The sequence below is a fragment of the Mytilus edulis genome, chromosome 9 (genome assembly GCF_963676685.1).
Source record: "Mytilus edulis chromosome 9, xbMytEdul2.2, whole genome shotgun sequence".
In the NCBI taxonomy this organism is placed as follows: Eukaryota; Metazoa; Mollusca; class Bivalvia; order Mytilida; family Mytilidae; genus Mytilus; species Mytilus edulis.
In genome coordinates, this window is record NC_092352.1 from 10,932,986 (window position 1) to 10,958,204 (window position 25,219).

Genomic DNA, 25,219 nt, shown 5'->3' on the forward strand with positions numbered 1-25,219 from the left:
TGATAAGAAGTTTTATAAATATATCATTTGTATACCTCTTCAAACGACATTCTCTATTTATATTTTTGGTAACACATTAAAATTAAGCTTAGATCTAACAATGTAAGTTTCGTTTTGAATGAATTGAAGGAATATATAATACATCACTAAAACCTATGATACTAAGTATGTTTGTCATATAATTAAATGACTAATTGATAATTATTATGATGAATAATTACAAATGTACATTAATTAATTAAACTAGTTCTTTACTTTCGGTGCTTTTGCCCGTGATTTGACATTCTATGTGTTCAGTTATGTATTAAAATCGTCACTTTTGGAAAAGAATATCCCGCTCTCACCAATTGCTCTGATGAAACAATACAAATTCAGATTGAGTTTACTTTTCAATTTCTCGGTGAGCTTTATAATCATAAAAATTTCTGTAGTTTCCTGCCACTGAATGACGTCAGCGCCACCTTGTACTGTTCCTACAGATACTTCATATACCAGCCGTCCAGGATATGTAAAACAGTTCGTCCAGCTTAAAGTTATGTCATCGCCATTCTTTGTTGTTGTTATGTTAGAACCCTCTGCAAGTATACATTTATTTGATGCCGTGTATAATGCATTTTGTTTCGTGTAGTAAAAAGAGATACTTTGTGTACCTTTACAACGCTAAAGTGTAATAGTGCAAGCTAACAAATATAGTATGAAAATCTATTCTGATTTGGTAACAATATCACATTATGGGGCATCATGACTCAGTTTAAGCAAGAAAAGATATTCAAACGAAACCTTTCTTGTATAATTTATCTGTTTGAAAACTTTAAAGGGACTAAAAAAAAAGCAATCAAATTGTGATAAATTGTTATTGTTCTATCATAATTTGGAATACTTTGAACGACTAAATTATTTTATATCTCTACTTAGTTGACGTTTTTTGGAAAATACTTTGAACGACTAAATTATTTTATATCTCTACCTAGTTAAAGTTTTTTACATTCTGACGTCACACACGCTATCTTCAACAGGGTTGATGCGAATCTTGCCATTCAGTCACAGGACTTTAAAGTATATTTGATATACAAAAAATATGTAAGCGATGAACGTGGTTGGTAAATTTGATATATGCTTTTTTGTTAAATATTTGTTTGTTTTTTGTTCGGATTGAGATTGAGACACGGTGATGACTACTGAACTCCTATTTTGACAATTTTACCTAGTATGTCTTTTTTGTTCACGCATCGTTGTTTATATAAGAGAATTTGATGCGACAGTCATACAAGTGAGGGGTAAAGCGCTATAAAACCAGGTTCAATCCACCATTTTCTTCATTTGAAAATGCTTGTTTCAAGTAAGGAATATGACAGTTATTGTCCATTCGTTTGATGTGTTTTGTCAATTGATTTTGCAATTGAAATAGGGACTTTCAATTTTGAACTTTCCTCGGATTTCAGTATTTTTGTGATTTTACTTTTTTGTTCATAAACCGAGTAAGAAATTGCAATTTTTAGAATACAAAATGCAAATGAAACGAGGTTCTAGTTAAAAAAGAGACTATGACATGTCTGGAATTTGTTAATAAATTATTTTCTTTCGATTTTTACTGACGAAAGTTAAGTTTTCAAAATATCCATTTGCTTCACTAATAAACATGTGTATCTAGGTCTACATCTAAACTATTTAGAAACATTTTTTATACATACCAACAAGGGTAGGTACAGAACTTTGAACTGTTACATTTGAAGTGACCCTGCTACTTCGGATATACATAGAGTTAATTGCAACAACATTGCTTGTATATACAGCATCAGGCAAATATAATCCATTCATCACAAAATAAGAAACTTGTTTATTGATGTCCAGAATCGAGTTTTGTAAGTATATTTGTTCGCCTTCAAACTGTACCTGTATATTAAAAATAGAATATCAAATATTTGAGATTGTAAAAATATTTAATACATATTCGGTTACAAATATGTTCAAAAATTTACCAACAGTCAGGAAAGTTTTAAGTTTGGTTTGGAATAAAGGTCCACAATCAACAGATTCATTTTTTAATTCCACAAAAACAGGTCTGACGGTCGAGATAACTATTTCCCGTTTTTGTATGCGTTTATCGTGAAAAAAAAATACTTTAAATTATACCAAAATCTGATTGCTGAGTTTTGGTAGGGATGGAAAAGAACATTTTTATAAATCTAAAGGAGAAATAATTTTTTGTCTGTTTTTTTTTCTTCAAAAAAATCTTTATAAAAAACATTATAATGAAATAACATTTAATAAATGTCGTACATCCGAGATGGTTTTCTTGTTTGACCTCCAATACAAGTAGAAACGCGCAAACCTAACCATGTGTCAGCCAACAATGACTCAATACGTAAAAGAATTATGATATTTCTTGTTAATCAACTTATTCAGAGTGAGTTACAAACGTACTTTCTAAAAAAATTATTTGTAAACATAATTTTTGAATATCTATTAATCGTGGCAGCCCAGTAGTCAGCACTTAGGTGATGACATGAATATCAATTATATGGTAATTTTTATAAATTAACTGTATGCAAAACTATGAATTGTTCGAAATAATAAGGATATAATAAGTATTTGGCACATTTTTTTGGATTTTTTTTTATCCTCAATGCTCTTCAACTCTATGCTTGTTTTACTTTTTAACAATTTTGATCTGAGCGTCACTAATCGCGCGTCTGACGTATCAAATTATAAGCCTGGTACCATTCTATCATTACCAGAAGACTGACTACTGAGTTGTGAATACACGACAATAAACAGTTTAACAGTAGCGCTATCGACCAAGTGCTAGTTAATGAAAATAAGATTTTATAAAATGTGCCCTTTAAAAACAAAATGAATTAAAATGAACATTAATTTTAAAGTAAAACCCTACTTTATCTGTATACATACAATAACACTTACAACAAAAGACATAATATTAAACTGATCCGTGAATCCTGACCATTTTATTCTAACGGATGTTGTATCCTGCTGATAGAAGTATCCTGGACTATACTCATTTAAAGACTGAGGTATTACAGTTATAAAAGCGTGCTCACTAGAGGGAGGAATGTCGGAGATAGTAACACCGTCAGATGTAGAAGAAGAGTAGGAGCCTGCATTGTTATGACATCTCACTGTTACGTAAACAGTTTTCTGAGATATGATGCTTTCATCTAGCGCAGCGGATGCAGATTTAAAGTTTACTGTTTTTGTGAATGGTTGAAGTTCGTTGCCATATGGTTGCAAACCTAAAACAATAAGTATTTTAAACCTTTATTCTAAACACTCATATACAATACAATACAAACAAGAATTATCTGCAGGAAAAAAAACAAAGAAGAAGTCTTTATATCACAGGTAGGTTTTTTCCGTTATTTACATCTTTAATTTGCCTTCATCTGAACCAGCATCTCATTATAGATACTTGTATATGGTCTGAATAAAAAAAATTATCAGACATGTAAGTTTATAAATGAGGTCATTACTGTTTCCAAATATGCAGAACATAATGAAGGGCATATAGATAGGTAACACACATATTTATTTTCTATTTAAATCTTCCGGAATATGATGCAGGTCATCATGTTAGGACAAGGTTGAAGCATATTTTAAACTTTAATTATATCGACATAAACTTGCCTATTGACCATTCACAATAATCCAAGCCCGACTCGGGATCTTTAGCATCCCAATTGGCTCTGATTATATTAGACGTTTGGCCATCAATATCAACACCTGAAAAAGCATAAACAAACATGTTAAGTACACATTTTTTAATTAAAGACCAGCTGAGGCCAACCTGTTTAGGGATTTACTCGCTGCATTGCAGACCCATTGGTGACCTTCGGCTGTTATCTGCTCTTTGCTTGGGTTGTTTTCCCTTTGACATATTGTGAAAGTACTTTAATTGGTGGGTATCGATTATCGTGGGTTGAGTAATATTTACATGTTCGTGGGTTTTTAAATTCGTGGATTTTAGTTTTCTAAAAAAAATTGAAAAATTAAAGCTTTTAGTTTAGAAACAAAGGCTACAAATAGTCAGGTTATAGGAAATTGCCAAGTAAACATCCACTTGTATTTTTTATCTATCTAATGAGTTAAGCCTTTTTCAACTGATTTTTATAGTTCGGTCACATGTTGTACTGTTATACCACTGTCCCAGGTTAGGGGAGGATTGGGAACCCACTAACATGTTTAACGCCGCCACATTATTTATGTATGTGCCTGTCCCAAGTCAGGAGCCTGTTATTCAGTGGTTGTCGTTTGTTTATGTGTTACATATTTGTTTTTCGTTCATTTATTTACATAAATAAGGCCGTTAGTTATCTCGTTTGAATTGTTTTTCATTGTCTCATCGGGGCCTTTTGTAGCTGACTATGCGGTATGGGCTTTGCTCATTGTTGAAGGCCGTACGGTGACCTATAGTTGTTAATGTTTGTGTCATTTTGGTCTTTTGTGGATAGTAGTCTCATTGGCAATCATACCACATCTTCTTTTTTATATTGGCCCGTGTAAATCATAGTGATAACACAACAAATTGAGGACTATCAAAGGTGTTAATTAAGCCATTAACATGTCACCTAAAGAAAACGGTAAGATAAACAAATGTTATAAATGTATCTTGAATTGTCAAAATAAAGACCAGCATGAAATTATAATTTCCCATATGTACGAGAACTGTGAGGATATAAAATGAACACTTTATCATACTAGCATATCAATACCGGAAACCTGAGTTTCATTGATCATTAAGAGAATTAAAAGATCAAAAGTTGTACAATAAAGGTTATTAAAGATTAAATGGGTGTAATCCTGCATGCAGTTCTGTGTCTGCTTTTCTCTAGATCATATCAATAGTCAAACCTTCTGATGGTGATTTTTCTATGTCTTGATTTCGTTGTTTTATTTCCTTGGACACTTAAATTCCCGGATAAGGTCATCCATAAAAACCACAAAAATCGGTACCCCACGAATATAAGTACTTTCACAGTATTTCATTCTTAATTTTATGATTTTCATTTCGTTGAGACTGAAGTTGGTGTTTTATGTCACCCCATCGACAATGTCGGGTGACATATTGCTTTTCCTCTGTTTCTTTTTCTGAAAAAACATGGCTGCTGTTACCATGGAAACGGAACAAATGTGAAAAAAACAATGTAGGTGCCCGGCATATACTGGTTTTGGATGATTTTGGCAATCATTGGAACTACTATGTTGCAATGGAAAATACACCAAAAATTTCAAAAATATCAAAATGCTCCAAATTTTTTGAAACTCCATAAATAGTAACGATGAACAACATTGGTAGATGTGGCATTTGGCATTGGAATTTCAAAAATGTCAACCGTTACCATGAAAACAATGCAAAACCGGTAAAAATAATCCAAAACCTTAAAGTGGCATTTACTTTTTTAAAATGGCAGGTCAAATTAATCGAAACTTTGATGGTATAGTCCCTCCCATGTGCTAATGTGGTATATGCCATTACATTTTTTGGAATGGTCTCTGTTGCCATAGGAACCATCACAAATGCATAAAATTTTAAAAATTTAAAAATGCTCCAAAATTGATGAAACTTTATATGATTGTAGACTGGTAAGTATAGATGAGACTTGTGACTTTGGCTGCTGTTGCCATGGAAACGGCAGAAATGAGATTTGTTTTAAAATGCTCTAATTGAACTCAAAAATTTACAGAAAAATGTATAGCCATGTTTATTTGCGCATTCACTGTTAAACCTTTTTTTTAATGGCTGCCGCTTAGTGGCAATAGGAGGAGGGTGACAACCGCTATTGCTTGCAATGGCAATTCTAGTTTTATTTCACCTTGCAATTGTTTTTAATTCAAGCGCCACAGATGAGTATCAAATAGACACAAGGATTAGCACATAATATGAGTGGCATCCTTTATGAATTGTTGAAATCTTACAAAATCTTAAAATAATTTTGTTTGTTTGATGCCTAGATTTATAATAATTGGACATCGATGTTTTGCACTTCGTTCAATTATGTAATTGAAGAGGGGCGAAAAACTACCAGAGGGACAGTCAAATGTATTGATCGAAAAAAACTGAAAACGCTTTCTTAAAAAGAAAAAGACAAACAGACCAATAATATTTTCAGTTTTATCTAGAAAAGTTTTAACACTTAAATATTTATTTTGTGTGTTCATGTTTTATATTTTTATCACTGTCTGTGTGTATATTTCGTTTAACATGTGATGTAAAGCGCTTTGAGTAATATTGTTTTAGATTTAGCGCTATAGAAAAATTGTAATGATAATAATAATAATAGTACAAAAATCAAAACATAGAAAACTGAAGACTGAGCAACACGAACCCCACCAAAAACTTGGTGAAATCTCATGTGCTCCTAGTATCAAATGACGTTTCAAGTTAATTCATACAAGAAACTAAAAATGATAATACAATGAATAAAAACAATGAAGTCTGTAAAACGATAGATAGTTCTGAATCTGGATATCACAAAAGTTCCCGTTATGACTTTGACGTCGTAAGGAAAATAGATGACGACACAATGGAAAAGTGATAGTTCAACATGTATGACATCGAAATACAATACGAGTTTTGTCAACTCACTGTGATATATTTTTAAATGTTTTTTTGAAATACTGTTAAAAATATTAAACATAATTTGATATATGCTTTTTTTCTCCTGCTTGAAACATGTGATAAATAGATTATTAAATGACATTTTTCATGTATACATGATACAATCCTCAAGCAAACAAATACATATCGTTACCTGCCCCATCACGGATTTTGTCAATGACAGGCGATGTTTGGTCGATATTAAGTCCAGAAGAGTAGGCTGCAGAACGCAAACCAGCGGCATTCATAGCAACAACTGTGACAAAAACTTGCGATGCATGAGGAAGAGTAAGGTTGTAATTGTATGCAAAATTATTTGTTCCCACGCTCTGAAAACGCTGCATTTCTTCGTTTCCTTTTGTATAACCTAGAATTGTAAAAAAATCATTCATCCACATCTTCGTACAAAATAGTTGTTCAACATGTTTTTCATTGACTTCTGAGTCATTTATTTGATACTTTAGTCAACAAATTCACTCAATTCAAAGGTACAAACTCATGTCGTTTCAACAAGAATAATTCTGTTTCAATTCAAAAGAATAAAAAAACAAAAACGAAAATGTGATATGACAGCCAACGAAACAACTCTCCACAAGACACAAAAGAAATTAACATATGTAAGTCACCACAAGATCTCCATTCATGAGCGAATCATACGTAATGAAATTTCAATAAAACAATAATTGTTTAAACAAAAGAAGATGTCAATATATATATTTTTATTGAAATATTGTTTTTATTTTTTATAATTTGAATTATTTTTTACTCGTATATGAAATAGGCACTTATCTTAATCCTGTCTGGATGACAATTGAAATATTTTGATTATTTGATGATAGTCGGACAGACTTGGTAAACATGTGTGGTTATCCTCCAAAGACGCGCTATTGGCGATGTTATTCAACACATAAAAGGAGTAAGTCCGATAAGGGCCGATTTTAGCCTCATATTTCAGGTTCATTTAACGAAAGAGTTTGGACACTTTTTTTACACTTAAGCGTCTATTTCAATTGATTCAATAAGTTTATGTCAGAGATGTTAACTGATTTAGTTCTTAAAAACGCTCCGATTCAAGATTAAAGATGAAAAATCTATCAAATATGCAAAAAACGCCACTTTTCAGATGGTTTTTGTCAAAAATGAAAGTGGCCGCATCCGTGTTAATCCTCAACCTTTATATGTTATGCATTATCATCAAACACAACTTACATTTCAATATTATAAATGAACACGAATGCGGTCACTTTCGTTTAAGACGGAAACCATCTAAAATTTAACTAAAATGCTAAATTTGGTGAGATTTCAGTAATTTAGATGGACTTAATGATATTAGTACCCGATATATGGGCAATGTTTTGTCAAAAACAGCCCATATTTGTGTAGCAGAAGCATTCTTCTTTCCAATAAATTGCTAAAAGATTACATTTTCACAATTTTGTAAAACTGCTATATTTTGGAATCAAAAAGGGGTCTTACTGAACCTACTACTTTGTAACAAGTTTCATATTTGTAAATAGAATGTTTACATAACTGCATTTCTTAATCAATTTTTTTTAGTTACTGGCATTCAACTTACCTATAGCCCACATATATTCGGAAACAGGACTTTCGGAATCTTCAAAATCCCATGAAGCATGTATTGATGACCAACGATGTAGTCCAACGGTATGTACGTGGACAGTGCTTTCGATTTCACTAGTAGGTTGTATATCTACTTTCTGGATCTTTATACCATCCATCAGGAAACCAAGATTTTTGTCACGATTTGTGATTCTTAATTCACCATTGTCCTTGTTAGGTTTAAAGTAAAACGTATGGAGGTGCCAAACTATGTCAGATTTGTTTTCTTTAGGGAAAATGTGAAAAACATGCTCTTTGTCATTAAACATGACGGAACCTTCTATATTAGACACAATTGCGCCACTAATAGGTAAATGACTAGTTACGATTGTTAACCTATATAGATTTCCGGGTGAAAGTTGTTGTATATTTTGTTCCAGAACACCTTTTAAAAATACAAAGGATCGTCCATCGTAAGCGGTATCAACATCAGATTTAATAGTAGCAACACAACCATCTCCATTCCATGAAGACGGTTTGTAACAGTTACCATTGTCACATAGATGATAATCAAAAATATCCATGATTTCCGTGAAGCATCCATTGGTTTCTTCAAAGGATGGATTGACTACAAGGTTAGCGTCTGCGTGGAGGAACGATATTGGCACTGGTGGTGTTGTATCGATAGTTACACCATTAGATGATATCATTCCTGTGGTATGTCCAACGCCATCCACTGCAATTAGTTTATTGAACACTTGTTGTCCTGTCAATAAAATGTAATCATATACATAAATTAAGCCGTTAGTTTTCTCGTTTGAATTGTTTTACATAGTCATTTCGGGACCTTTCTTTAGCTGACTAAGCGCTATGGTATTTGCTCATTGTTGAAGGCCGTACTGTGACCTATATTTGTTAATTTCTGTGTCATTCATTTTCTTTTTGAGAGTTGTCTCATTGGCAATCATACCACATCTTCTTTCAATATATATATATTAGATCTGTAAATTTGCGTAAGCAAATTTACAGATCTAACATTGTTGGGTTGATGTTTAGACGAGTTATATATATATATAGTCTAAATTGAAATCTACGTTCAAACCTATGATTGCGTTGGATAAAAACCGCAATTTTTATACGTGTGCATGTCAAACAAATTTCGTTGTAGAAGGGTATAAAAACAGCACAAACAACATTTTCCAAAAGACCAAAAAAGTGAAAAAGTATATTTAAACAAAACGCATTTGACTAACAGGTCGAACAACTGATGTTCTTAAACCCTGCTGACTGCCATTGACGATTGCCAAATAAAATTGATCACAAGATGTAACAAAATGGATCTGAATATAAATTTAATACGTCACAGAAAAACAAATTTGTTAACTTGTGGCTACGATGTTGTGCCACAAACATTCGGTGTCAATATTTCTTTAGTACACCAGATCAAGATTTCGACAATATATGTCTCTTCAGTGATGTTAGGGATCGAAACGGTATTTGGAAGGCCATATAATTTACTCTCAATTTAAGATTGACTCTTGAATTTTAAGAGACAATATAGGATGAACGGATCATATAAACCGGAGGGAAAATATGATACATGCCCAAACAAAAAATATAAACGAGTCTAAATTGAAAACTACGTTCAAACCTATGCATATATATAATGACTGAATAAATAGTCAACGATAAATCTTACGGGGCGATGGATCATATAAACATGATGCAGTACACTACATAATATAATATATAACAAGTCTAAAAGAATACAACATCACCAAAAACACAATAAAACGAACAATATGTTAGATATTTCGGATAACAGATATCCTTCTTCGGTAATTGCACGATGAAAAATGAATCATGTCAATTCAAATTAAGACTCTATCAAAATCTTGATTTATACAATTTAAGCGAACGCTGGAACAATTTTAAAATTTTCAAACACACCGGTAAGACTACAAAAATATGCCAAAAATAAAAAAAGTTATTTACGATGTGAACTGGCACAACTCTAAATTCCCAAAGGTGTTGACAGTTGAGATGTTAAACAACTGCGTGGAAATACAGTCCCAATAAACAGTCCTGACCGATCTAAACTGGTATGATATTTAAAATATGACAACGGTAGGGCAGTTGCATCAGAGACTGCGTATTTAAACATCTAAAAAATATAGTAATTTGATGATAAGAAAATTGAGTAATAAATATTCACTAAGGTTAAGTAATAGAACGTGGCTGCGTACTTACATATCCTTGCCAACTGTAATCAAAACTAATATAATTCAAAAATTCCTGAAAAGTGTAAGGGTCCAGTACGGAAGCCGTAGTAACTGGCCACAAGTGATGACAGGAAATTAGTCATGGTAGGAAAAACGAGTGACTCTTCTATGTTTTTTCATTAATGCCCTCTGGGGAAACTGTCCTCAGCTTTCTTATCCAAAAACTTTCCCGAGCAAGTCTGTCGGCCTTTGACCAATCCTCGTTGTGATCTATGATAGTGATGGTTAGTTTTTTAAGATCAGCTTGGGCGTGCCCATGTGATCTTAAATGACGACTTACGGGGAGGTCGGGCTTGCATGTGTAGTCGCTACGATGACCATTCATGCGTTTGTTGAATGGCTGTTCTGTCTCGCCAACATACTGCATGCCACATCGACACTGAAGAATGTATACAATATTCTGGGTATTGCAAGTTACATTACAAAATATTGTGTACACAGACCCAGTGGAGTGGCAAGTAAATGTGTGAGTATTCACTATTTGTTGGCAAGTCAGACATCGTTTGTTACAACACGACTTGCACCATCCTGTAGTTGAACAGCTTTTATTAGAGGAGACGGCAGCTTTTACAAATAAATCTTTTTTACTTGCTGGTCTCCGAAAAGCTAAGACAGGAGGATCGGGAAAGATTTTGGATAATTTTGGGTGATTGGCAATACTTTGCCAATTGGCACGGATCAAACGTGAAAGGTTTGAAAAAGCGGGATTGTATGTTAACACAAATGGAACTATTTTGCTGCGCCTCTTCTTTTTGTACTGTAACAGGTCTTTGCGGCTGTTATTGTTAGCACGCGCAAACCCCTTATCTATGTCCCATTTCTTATAACCTCGTTTGATTAGAAATCCGCAAAGTTCCTGTAACCGCTGAGTGACAGCCTCCTCAGAGGAGCAAATCCGCTTTACTCTGAGAGCTGGACTGTACGGGATACTTTTTGTACAGTGTTTGGGGTGACAGCTTTGGGGAGAAAGGTACTGATGTTTATCTGTAGGTTTACAGTAGAGGTCTGTTGATATGACACCGTCCTTTATAGATGTAGTTGTGTCTAAGAAAGATATCTTAGAGTCGGATATTTCATATGTAAATTTAATTGACTGGTGGGCGTTGTTTGCATGTCTGATAAAAGCATCCAATTTTTGTTGGGATTCGATCCATTTCATGTCAACATCATCGATGAAACGGAACCAAGACAGAGGTTTGGATAAAGATGATGAAATAATGTTTCTCTAATTTTCCCATGACAATATTGGCGTAAGACGGTGCCATTTTCGTCCCCATCGCTGTCCCGTTTTTTTTAAGGTAATTATCACCATTAAAGGTAAAATTGTTGCATTTAAGGACCAAAGTAAGCAGCTGGACTAAACATTCGGTTGGTGGTTCTAAAGTGTTGCGAGAGTCCCATATTTCCCTACACGATTGTATTCCGTCATCATGAGGTATGTTGGTATACCAAAATTATCACTCCGTTACAAACCATGCACAATGACGGTCACATAGATGAGGATACAATTGGATATTTTTAAAAAAAAATTTAAGAGCTTTAACTGAAAGGAGATAGTAATAAGCATCAATTATAACGTTTTTTAAAGTGAGAATAATTATTTTCTTACCTGAAAAGTCCACATCTGTATGATATGAGGTGTCCTTCACTTGATACATCTGCCTCCCATTTCGATTGGTGGCCACTTGGCAACTTGCAAGACTTTAAATGATTTGAAATGTTTTTGGTACATTCAGAAAGTTTCACATATTCATTTTCTCTGGAAAATGTAGCAGAAAACCCACACTTCCCCCCAGTAAACTTCTGCAATGGACAATGTGTCGTCTGTTTATCAACATTGGCAGCCATTGAAACATCGCCCTCTATGTAAACATTCTTCTAAGGGAGGTAATTGTGATAATTCCACTGATGATTAATTCAATATTCTGAGGTCTTATATTTCATATTTCACGATCATTATCATTACTTTTTTTTCTTTAAACTTAAAAAAGCATTGTTTTTCGTATATATACAGATTATAACTTTCTTATTAACAGTTGCAAAAAAAATTTGGAAATGAACAAAGTGGGTCACATTACTATGCATGTATAGTACTCTGAAATGGACAGTAATGGGAAATTTAGACCAAAAAATTTCACAAACATCATTTTTAAGAATTTTTTTTTGGTATTTCTTAAAATAATAAAGGAAGTCAATTCCCAAAAATAAAGAACTTTAGAAATTTTTACTTTACCACCCTTTGTTATACGACTGCATGGTCCTTAGGAAGAACTATACATTTGTCTTACCATTGAATATTTTTTTTAAATTGCAATATGATCAAAATAAAAATGAAATATATTCATTTTGTCTGTTTGTTGTGGTATAAAGGACTTTAACCTTATTTCATGGTCTGGCAGTAATTTAAAAATACTGGTTGAATTAAATTTTTTGTATGGAATTGCAAAATGTGCATTTTTGTCTAGTACAGATCATCTGACCATTACCTCCTTTACCTTGATCATTGATTATGTTTATTTGATTTTGGTAGAATAAAATTTTAACAAACAACCATATCATGATCTGACTACACCATTAGCCACTAGAATACATGGAATAGTAAAAAATAAAAAAAAAGAATATGTGGTATGATTGCCACTGAGACAACTCTCCACAAGGTACCAAAATGACACAGAAATTAGCAATTGCAGGTAACTGTATGGCCTTCAACAACGAGCAAAGCCCATACTGAAGTTAATTTGAAATTTTTTAGTTAGACACCCAAAAAAAAAATGTCAGAATATAGCCATTATTGGTCTTTTGGCTATATAATGTAGTACATGAAGTTGGGAAATATTTGTGTGTAGACTTCTTGGCTAAGTTAGTAAAGTAAACAAGACATTTTAGTGTGTAACACCTTTTGTAACACTAATTTCCTCTCTATGTGACCAATAAGTACTGCTTGTAAGCCTGGTCAATACTAGTATTACAATCTTTTTTTTTTAAACCTGGTCTTTAAATAAATCTCTTGTTACAGCCTGAGATAGTCATGAATGATTGCAATTTTCTAGAAAAGTCTGATTCTGATTTGAGAATTCTTCAAATGCAAGCAGTCTATGAAATAAAAAAGGGGGGGGGCAACATAAGACTATGGCATAAGTGGTGGCTTACTTATTTCTACTCTTTGACTTTAAACAATATGTATACACATAATAATATTTGAAATTTTATTTTACAGGACTGTATTGATAAAGAAGATGTAGAAAGTTTAGACCAGGAGGCTTCATATTCACTAAGACCAAGGACACAGAAGGTAAACTTAAGAACAATAGCTGTCAGAAATGACATATATGCCATTTAGAAGGATGAATTCATATAACACAATAGCAAGCTCCTGAAAGTATGGACAAAAAGATAAAAAAAATTAAAACAGCTTAAATATTTAATTCCTGAAAAATCAAAATAAAAAGGAATTTAAAAAAAAAATACAAAGAAACAAATAAACAAATACACTCTTGGCCTTTGACATATTCAATACGTCTGTTCCTGGTCTTTGCGAGGTCAAAATAGTTTTAGACATATAACCATATATGGTCAAAATATAAACTTCTTGGTTCCCATTTCATTGTGCTCTTTATCATCATTTGTCACAAATTATTTAAGCTGTACAATTTCTTAGCCATATAGGTTCTAAAGTAAAGTCTCTTAAAAAAATAATCATTTTGCAAATATAAAAATGAGAGAAAAAATACTTTTAATTGTTACATGTACATGCATGTACATGTATCAGAGGTGAAAAAAATAATTTGCAACCTACAATCTAAATAAAATCAACTAGATATATATTAAAGAAGATGTGGTATGAGTGCCAATGAGATAATTCTCTATCCAAGTCAAATTTGTGAAAGTAAACCATAAAGAGGCTGTATTACTGTCAATTTCTTGATCTAGTACAGTTCTGTGTCAATCACAACACTGCTGTCAAATATCACAATTTGGCCAAATAACAATTATTATAGAAGCACCCTTTAATTTTGGTTTAAATTAAGAAAAAATGAGCTATATTTCAGAGTCCATAAATTATAATATGTGAAATTAAATCAGATCATATAAGATTAGATAATAAAGAAATACTTTCTTTATTATCGAAAGTGTTTATACCACCGTCAATAATTTTAAGGCCGTATATTGGTATCACGTTTTCGTCATCAACATCAGCATCATCGGAAGAAACTAAATTTCCTGACAATAACTTTAGTTTAAGTTAATGGATCTCTATGAAATTGAAATCAAGGTTTGAAACCACACAAGGAAGGTTTAAAGGTTTTGGGTTTAAAGTTCAAAGAGTTTAAGAACAAGGGGCCCAAAAGGGGTCAAAGTAAGAAAAACTTGTATAATTTCTTGCACATGATAAAAACTTGTATAATTTCTTGCACATGATAGCTATATAGCAAAGTTAAAAAATTTCATCACATCTTCTCATGAACAACAACACAAGGATTTCTGGATTCAGTTTTAAGCTTAATTTTTATTATAAGTCATTTATTACTGTCACTCAACAACTTCCGGTAGATCATACGTTCACATGTTTTTTTTCTACATTTCAGGGTGATCATCATACTGAGTTATTTGATATGGATCAATCTCAATCAACAATAGAAGATTTTGATTCTCAAGTGTCAAACTGGAGTGATGCCTTAAGCAAGCCATCAATTGAAAGTTTAAATGAGGCTTTACAAATACTTGGAAAAGGATCAATCAGCCCTTTGAAAAGCCAGCTTAAAACTCCAATAGAGGATGCAAGCAGCAGGACAGTAAGGCTGTATAAAAGAAAAGCAGTTCAAGGTATTGATGCATTGATTGAATGTATAGCACCAGGCCAAAGCAGTAAGCTTTTCAAGCATATAACTTCACAAGTCAGTAACAATGAAGATACAGATAGTCAGCTGACTCAAATGATTGTAAAGCTTTATAACAGTTCCGATAAAAATAATGAAAAGTTACAGCTGCTCTCAATGATTGCAAATAAATACTCAAAAACACAACTGCAGAATTTGATACCTGGACTTACAGTATGGCGTATAGATCAAGCCAGAAGGCATTTTCAGTTTTATAGTAATGGGCCGGGCAGTTTCAGTGTAGATGCAAAAGAAAAACTGCACAGATTGAGAATGGATACTGTTAAACTGGAACATGCTTTGGATTTTTTTTTATCATCAGTTTATACAGGTGTCATCATTTGGAATGAGAACAGTGAAACTAGAACAAGAGACTGTATCTATTCCACAAGTCATAAGAACCTCATGTAACTCTGAGTTAGTCATTATGTATACAACCATTTGCAAGGAGCAATACTTCTCTCCACTGTTTTCTTCAACACTGTTCAAAATATTATCTTCATGTTCAGCTGCCAAAAAGACAAACTTACGTGGACTTGATAATATTGCTGCAGATGGAAACACAGCATTTGACCTTTTGATTAATGTAACAAAAGAATTGGTAAACATGGAGGTATTAGACAGAGATGATTCAGATGAAATATTGTCAAAGCTAAAAAAAAAAGTAAAATCTACCTGAAAACAGACTATAAGCTCCATGTACAAAAGAATGATAGATGTGCTGATCACTGCATTAACTGGGCATTAAGTGATACAAAGGAGAAAGAGTATGCTGTAGAGTGTGACCACCTTCATGATCTAGTGTGTGACAGATGTAACCTGCTACCTGATGTCTTGCAAATGTTGATCGACAGAGTGAATAATACTTCAGGTAAGTGAAAAGTTAAAAAAGAGTTTCAAGTACACATGACTTACAATGAATTACTGTAATTCTGAAATGTGTTTACTACATTGCAAAAATGTGACCAGGTTATAATTGAAATAATTTAAAATCACAGTCTGATTTTTGTTTTTTAAATTAAACAGGTTTTTTTTTAAAATATCACAAAAATTAAAATAGAATTTTAATCTTAAATTACAAAATCTAAAAAATAAATGTACACAATAATTCCTTAATTTACAGTAACATCGATAGTACATTTACACACAAGGGGGGGAAAGTCACTATCACTGGTGTGGAGTGATTTACTGTGAATTATGGTGATTGCCAGTGGAGTGTGCTGATAAGTTAGATTATCTTCTTCTTGACAATCAAAATGAAGTAAACATCAATCAGCAAAAACTAAACAGCCTTATCCAATTTGACTGTCATGACTCTAAAGAAGTTAAACTAGCTAAACCTAAACAAGAGACTTTTTGATACCGTAGATACTGGTAAATTGAACTAATTTATTCTCATAAATTTGCAAAAACAGTTCAATTGAGGAAACAAATGTCAGTCTGATTTAATTTATCATGTTTATGTACCAAAAAATATACGACCAAGCAATACAAATTTGTATTTATATACATTCAATGACATACATGTATGATGTATATATGGTTTTTTTTTTTTAATTTTTAAAAACAATGAGATAAGTTGAAATATTATATATATTATTATAAAAAGCATAAAAGCAAAATGCTACTGGATTTAATGAAATTTTTGGTGTGTGTGAAGCACATATCATATGTTAAATTTAATTTTATATATCTCTTATTCATCAACAGAGCTAACAAATGAAGAAAAAGAAGAACATTTAAGAGATTTGGAGGCATGTAGCTACAAAATAGAACTTTGGAAAGCCCATCTATTAAAAACTTTAAATCAAGATGAAGCTAGAACCAAAATATTTGATGATCTAAATGAAAACTCTGCTGTAATTGTAATAGACTGGGCTATGAAATTTCTACCGGCACTTCATAGAGAAAAGATGACAGATTTCTTTGGGCAGAAAGGACTTTCATGGCATGTTGCTGTGGCAATTTTCAAAGATTGTGATAAAAACTAGAAGGTATTATTTATACATGTACCTAATGTGATCTTTTTTTTAGGAATTACTGTAATATTGTTTGTCTATGAAGAATAACATTTAAAATGTGATGTACACTAAATAACCCACATATTTTAAAGTGTGCACCCTTTTTTTTTATGTTATTTGGAATAGCTTTAAAAAAAAATTATACAGTCATTCCTGATAATTTTAAAGTTCTTAATTCTCTTTAAACCAACTAAAGTCCTGAAAAACTGTTGATGACGTCCCAGTCACATGACATACTTATGTCGATGAGATGATAAACAAAACACTGTCAGCCAATCAGACGTTACAACCAAAAATTAAACTATTTGTAAATGTGAAGTATACATGTTCCACTGAATCAATACACTACTCCTTAAACTTTTGTAATTAAACACAACTACTGTAAATTTAGAAATCCTGTTTGTGTTTTTATTTGCAATCCTTCAAAAACTGATAAACCCTACAGAATTATTTATTGCAATTACAGGAAATGCTTAAAAAAAAGTAATTACTATCATTAAACGAATAAAGTGAACAAACAAAAGTTAGCTTGTAGGAGGTGATCATAGGCATTCTACAAACATTTCAATTTGAATTTATATATCATCAGGGAACCATTATATTAAACAATTGGACAGCAATATAATTTTATTACCATACAATCTTCAGTAGTTCTGGGAATAAAACAATAAAATCATAATTTAATTTACAACCAGTCACATTCAAATATTTTATAATCAATAATAATTATAATTATGTTCAATTTTTTTCAGCATAACACGTTTGTCTATTGCTTTCACTCTGTGAAGCAGGATTGGTTCACAGTTGCATCAATAATGGAACACCTAATTTCTCATATGAAATCAGTCATACCGTCATTAAAGGAAGTGTCTGTTAGATCAGATAATGCTGGTTGCTACCATTGTGGTCACTTCTGGTTGTCATTGAATGGAATAAGTGAACGAACAGGTAAGTGTATTTAGGTGTTATTGGACAAAATTTGTATATATGAATTACATCTTACGGCTGTTCCAGATTCTAACAGATTTATCTGGAAATTAGGCACTGAATGAAATTAATTTTGTAAGTTAAAGTTTAATGATATGGGTAAAATGGGTTTTTCCTGTTCTATCTAAGTCAATTAGCCTGGTCACTTCGCCATTTCAGAATCTAATGCATTATGGGTAATATATGAAAAACGTACACCACAATGTTGTGATTGGTTAAAAAGAAAATAAGTAAGAAGGAGATTGTAAATGTTATTGCATTTTTGTATGTTATATTTTTTGAGTGAAATGATATTATTTAGATGTTCATGGCACATAATTATTTATACACCTGATAAATAACTAAAGGCCATTCCATGCTAAGCTCATATTTAACTGCAAGAATATGAGACATGAAATATATAAACCCTTTTATTTTTCAGGTGTTAGGATCAGTAGTTACAATTATAGTGAAAGACAGTCAGGAAAGTCATATTGTGATAGTAAGATAGCTCACATGAGGTGCAAGATGAGGACGTATGTCGCTAGTGGTGGCAACATTTAAACTGCAAACGACATGAGAGCTGCAATTTGCAGTGGGAAGGCTGTCACAGGATGTCAGTTAGCTGTTGCAAAAATAGACACGTCAAACCATCAGATAAAGAGCCATAAATGGAAGGGTGTCAGCCAAATTAGTAACTTGAAGCTGCATGAAGATGGAAGCATAACTGTCTGGAAAGCCTATGACATTGGAACAGGAAAAAAAATATCAAAAGAAGAGGTAATGTTAATATTTGTATATGTCCAAAATAAGTAGACACATATATTCATATACCTGTTTATATCATCATTTATCAGTTGTCTAAGATAAGTGAAACCAAACCAGATCATGGCCATATAAAAAAGAAGACGTGGTATAATTGCCAATGAGACAACTCTCCACAAGAGACCAAATGACACAGAAATTAACAACTATAGATTACTGTACAGCCTTCAACAAGGAGCAAAGCCCATACCGCATAATATTGATATGTAAAAGTCTTAACGATCATGACCTCAACAGTTTATTTATAATATTAATTGTTGATAGTTACCATGTACATGTAATTGTATAAATGTGAAGTATCAACATATTCATACTTCATATTTAGATTTTAACCTTACCATTATGTACATACAAGAATATCCAAAAATGAACTGATTCAACTTTAATTTGCCTCAACCATCATTACCATATGTTATGAATCTTATATAATTTTACTTATATTTTAAGAATACCAAACACAGATTAAATTCAAGATTGGATGTCACTTTTGCTGTCGCTGTATATTTACAAACAAAGAGTCCAGTCAATCTAGCTTAAATTTGACCCTAACCTTGAAGTATATGCAACAGAAGATTTTTAAGTTGTAATCTTCAGCATTATTTAGAAAATCAACCAAAAACTTACAACAAAAGACTCATTTGTGCAGAGCTATCACCCTTTTCAATGTTAATTTCCATAAGAAATTAAAATTCAAATTTGAGTTTTCCTCAAGTTAGGTTTTATGGGACTTTTTTATGCCCAACCAATGATAGTAGAGGGCATTATGTTTTCTGGTGAGTGCATCGGTCTGTCCGTTTGTTCGTTAGTCTGTTCATCTATTTGTGCGGCTTCAGGTTAAAGTTTTGGGTCACAGTAGTTTCTGGTGAAGTTGAAGTTCAATCAACTTGAAACTTAGTACACTTGTTCCCTATGATATGATCCTTCTAATTTTAATGCCAAATTAAGGTATTGACCCCAATTTCACGGTCCACTGAACATATAAAATGATAGTGCAAGTGGGGCATCCGAGTACCATGGACACATTTTTGTTTTGTGTTTATTTGGGACTTAATACTATATTAGTAGATTAGAACTAAAACATTTTCTGTTGCAATTAGTTTGAGGTTCAAACTTAGTTTGACTGGACTGACAGAAATCTGTTTCCCATGACACAATCTTTATGTATTTTAACTTCATTTACATATTAAATTACATTTATATTTGTTTTAGTTGCAGACATATTCCTGTGAGCAAAAGAGTACAGGAATCATCATTGAGGAGGATTTTTCTGGTTCCGAGAAAAGTGGAAACATCAAAACTAGCAGCAACACTATCCAAAATGACAATCAACCTGCAGATCTAGCTTCAAGTGATTCTCTATGTGGAGGAAATCCAGAGGTAACAAATGAATCTTCGTACATGTTTAAGTGCCCAATAACAGGATGCACTAAAATGTATATGAAGCACCATTCACTAGAAATTCATTTGTTACTTGGTAGGCATGAATTCAAGTTAGAAAGGAAATCCACATACGATGAAATTAAGATTCGTTGGATACAATTATGTAATGATGTATCCACAGATGTGAGAACAACCTCTGAGGGAGCATCTTCTAGAATTCAGTCCAGTCCGCTAACTATTTTGTAAAAGGGATGGGCCTTAAAGAAGGACAAGAAAGCTGTAAGGTTTTCCTCTGACTTAAAGAGTTTTCTTTCAGAAATGTATGAAAATGGAGAAAAAAACAGGTGAAAAAGTAACAGCCAGTGATGCTGCTGTGAAAATTCGACAAGCTAGGTTGCCAGATGGTACAAAAAGATTTCAGGTGAATGAATATCTTGATTCATCTCAAATAACATCATTTTTCTCAAGACTAACTGTAGCAGGAAAAAGAACAGAAACAAGAGCAACTAAAGTTGTTGTAGACGTGGTAGATGATGAGGATTTAGAAGCTGTTTTAGCTGAAATTGAAAATCAGGAGATAAGAAACATTACTTTGTCTGATTGAATGTAAAATTTTAAACAAATGTATGATGAAGTATTATTTATAGACAATATTTTTGAAAATGTGGTTTATTCATGTATTTCTCTTATGATGCTTATGGTTCTGCATCTTAATCTCCACTTTATTTTTCATCTATCTGTCTAATGAACAATATCTAATACTGATAGTATGGGTAGGATGTTTGTGAAATGTCACACAATTATTTACATACGGTTGATATGCATACAGACAAATGTATAACATTTCAATGAAATTTGTTAATTAATTTTTGATAAAATCAGGGTTCTTTTTATACACTTTTTGTAAAGGAAAAATCCATTAGAAGATAGGGGATGCTGCAGCAGTGTTGCATATTTGTTTGGGGCAATGTATTTTTTTTTAAATAAGTCAGGGGTGTAACCATACCAAGATGGTGTGTACTCAACACAGGGGAAGAATTCATTTAGCCAGGAGTTTGGAGTAAATGGTGCTAAATCCTGCATTGTAACAATTTTCTTGGGCTTAAAAGTACCTCACAGAAATCTTTATTTCCATAGTAACCAGTCAAAGTTTTGAAAATGATTGAATTTGAAAAAAATAATTATTTAGAGAAAAATAATCTCTAATGAGTAGTCGGTTTTGCTTGATTCTTACTTTCAGAACGAGTCTTATATTTTTAATTTTTACCAAGCAAGGGAAACAATCACTTTAAATCTCAAAGCGTATGAATCGTCGAGCATTGTTTTTTTTTTAAATGTCATATTTTATTTCATCAACTATTTTGAAATCTTCAGAAACGTTGTAAAGAGGCATTGCATATATATGTTTTAATTGTGGTCTGACGAATTGAGGACCCGAACATCTTAATTGCTTGCATCAGCAACGTAATCATCATGCTGATTCTGTAAATCATTTCTTTATTACTTTAACATGTATACGTAGCTTTATTCTTACTTGATTTACCATACTTTTATTTTTGTCAAATTTCTGATGTGTACTTAACTGGGTTTTGGCGTATGTGTTGCTACGAGCCTGTAAGTAAGTTTTGTTTATAATAAATCATCATTATTAAAGGAACTATTTTTGTGCTATGGTGTTATTGCAAAAACGAGATATCAAATTAATTACTGTCAGAAATAGAAAGTTTTGATAATTGGGGTGTGGGTTCGAATTTGCCTTAAAATTTATTTCATTTGTAGTGAGAAAAAAAACATCCTTCTGGGGTACAACTACAAAATAAATTGAAATTCAGGTACTGTATGAAATGCTAGTATAAATGTATGAAATGCTAGTATAAATTAAGTTAACATTTTTTGGGTCAATAATTATATTCTAGCTACCATTTTTATTTTAAATTTGTGCACATGCCCTAATACATTTACAAACGTATAGTGCTTTGATTCTTTTAAAGTAAACTTGATATTTATATTGAATATATTTGGAGTCATTTCTTGGTGTCATTTATAAAACCTGATTTAGTGATACATTGTACATGCATATGTATGTGTTAATAGAATTTCATATTATAAAAGATCAAACTTGACTAAAGTTTTGTGTTGTTGATTACAGAAGTATAAGAGTAATATGTTTGAGACGCTGTAGTTTAGGTTCTTATAAAGTTCTAATGATTTTCCATGTCTATCTTAAGTAGAAATATGGAAAAAATTTTAGACACTACCCGACCAGAGAGCAGAAAACAGCCTTATACCATTAATGTGTCTTCCAAAGCAGGTGAGAAAACCCTGCTCTTGAAAACTGTGTTCAGCAAGCACCCAAAACAACAATATATACTAGTTCAGCAAATTACATTAAACTCTGAAACATATGAATATGACTAATGAACCAATATCATTATAAAACACAATAATAACAAAGGCTAGATATTACTCAGACCTGCAACAGGTGCAAAAATGTGGTGGGGTTAATCATGTGTTGTGAGGTCTCAATCCTATACCTCTAGCATATGTGGAATAAACAAATACATCTATAGATCTATTTGCACAGTAAAACTTATTTAAAGAAGGTCAAGTCCAATGTGCAAATGGGTAATAGAAGAAACTAAACAAATGACAATGATAAACACCAATTATAATATGACGACCTATTATTGTCAACCAGTATATTCAAAGTATATCTTCATATAAAGCACAAGCCAAAATACACAAAACTAGCTGTTTCATGTCACTTATTTATCATGTTTTAAAATACTACATGTAGAAGATAATCTCAATAGTCAAAATCAAAACCCAGTTTTGATAGGCAAATATTCAGATACAATGTAGTTATTTACCTCTATATATTCTAATGCCAAATAAAAAAATCAGTCCATTTCAATTTATGTTTAATGGTAAATTTTCATAAGATGAAAATCCAGATAAATGATGTTATCAACTCCATGGCTAGGAAACAAGGTGACTTTATCCCCTTCGCTCAAAGTAAAATAATCGACTAGTGCTGTTTCAAATTGTCCTCATCTCCCTACCACCCCAAAATAAGAGAGAAATTTACTCTCTTCTCTGTTGGGCTTTCCTGCAATACACAATGCTGTTGCAAATTGACCCCTACCTCCAAAAAAAAAAAAAATTTTTTTTACCCCACCCACCCCTTTTTTCCAAAGATTCTTTTTTTTTTAATTCTAAAATAGTGGGGAGAAAAAATGTTTTTTTCAATATTTTGCTTTTACTCCAGGTTATCTGTGGATTATATATGTTTTACCTGGATAAAAACTGAAAAAATAAGGAAAAAAATACCAAATTTGAGCCAAAAGTGAAACGGAATGAGGAGCCATAAGACATGATTATCATTACTTTTTATTCTGTAATAATTCTAATCTTATTCTGGACCTTTAAAAAAAGTACACCTATTTCATTTCCACGGTTGCAAAAAAAAAATCAGTCGTTTAAAAAAATCACATTTTTTCATTTTTGAGCTTGTTGCTATGGTGCTGATTTCGTTGCTATGCAAATTGTTTTATCTTTTCTCATTATCATTAAAAAAAATTATTTAAATAAATCATTGATACAATTCTTTTAAAAAATACACTGTGTTTTATTGAACCCTTTTTTATATATCCACCAGGGCATATTACTTACTGTCTCTAATTATTACATCATTTTAGTGGTATTTTGAACCTCAAAAGTGTGTTAACATTGAGTCTTGTTGCTATGGCAACGCATGGGACAAAACAAAAACCACTTTGCAGAAAAAAGTTTTTTATCATATACTACAATATGACAATTGTTTGGAGTGATTTTGAAACAACCCATTTACCACCTTTTGCATGGTCCTTACGAAGAACTGTACTTAAAACAAGTGAACGCCAAGCCTGGTCGATTGTATCTTCTTCCTAAAATACACCAGGTTAACAATCCTGGTAGACCCATTGTATCCGCTAACGGCCACCCGACTGAAAAAATCTCGGAATTTGTAGACTTTGAGGAGCCAAACATTTCTAGAATTAAACTTTTTTTCTTAACCTGATTTTTGGGTTTATAAGACTGTAACAAAATAATTGGTGAAGAGAAAATCATATGGTGGTGCACTTCTTTTTTTGCTACGGTCTTTTGAAAATGCCCAATTTTGATGATTTTCCCATTTTTTGTCGATTTTTACCTATTTTTGGGCTATTATCGTGAAAAATATCACAGTTCCACAATTAAACTTTTTTTCATACTTTCTATAAAGATGGAGTGGACCAATCTGAATAATTTTTACTTACAAAAACTATAGGTAGGTGTTAATATAAGAAAGTTTTATCATATTTTGACGTTTTTTTGTGTTAAATTTACCATGCTGTCAATTTTGTATTTTTGTGATTTTTCTCAGTTTTAAGAACAAAATGCATATTATTTCAACTTTTTTTGTCATAAATAATTGAAAAGATACATATCTAAGAAATTAGAAAGACCAAAATGATATGGGATGAACATGATTCTTGTAAAATCATTTTTTGTATCCCTCACCCAGTTTCTCAAAATTGTGGCTAAAAATATTGACTTGATTGGTCGTAAAATTTGAAAACTGGATTACTCAAAAACCATTCATTGTACATACACATTTTTTTCACAGATTCATGTTTGATTATAATATTTTTAAAATTCATTGATATTTTCCAC

At 32.1% G+C, this 25,219-nt stretch overlaps 2 protein-coding genes across 2 annotated transcripts in view; one reads left to right on the plus strand and one right to left on the minus strand.

Annotated features, from left to right (window-relative positions):
* LOC139489505 (uncharacterized) overlaps nucleotides 1-25,219 on the minus strand; it is a 59,404-nt gene continuing 34,185 nt past the window's right edge. Inside the window, exons 28-33 of the mRNA XM_071275989.1 lie at nucleotides 8,190-8,939; nucleotides 6,768-6,980; nucleotides 3,643-3,738; nucleotides 2,923-3,251; nucleotides 1,692-1,893; nucleotides 1-575 (exon numbers count right to left, since the gene is read on the minus strand). Of these exons, the coding sequence (XP_071132090.1) occupies nucleotides 298-575; nucleotides 1,692-1,893; nucleotides 2,923-3,251; nucleotides 3,643-3,738; nucleotides 6,768-6,980; nucleotides 8,190-8,939 (1,868 nt within the window). The 3' untranslated portion in view covers nucleotides 1-297. The remainder of the gene's footprint in view (nucleotides 576-1,691; nucleotides 1,894-2,922; nucleotides 3,252-3,642; nucleotides 3,739-6,767; nucleotides 6,981-8,189; nucleotides 8,940-25,219) is intronic.
* LOC139490262 (uncharacterized) lies at nucleotides 18,869-20,788 on the plus strand. The gene is made up of 2 exons (XM_071277112.1): nucleotides 18,869-19,099; nucleotides 20,354-20,788. Exons 1-2 carry the CDS (start codon nucleotides 18,896-18,898, stop codon nucleotides 20,768-20,770), a joined length of 621 nt encoding a protein of 206 aa, XP_071133213.1. The 5' UTR covers nucleotides 18,869-18,895; the 3' UTR covers nucleotides 20,771-20,788.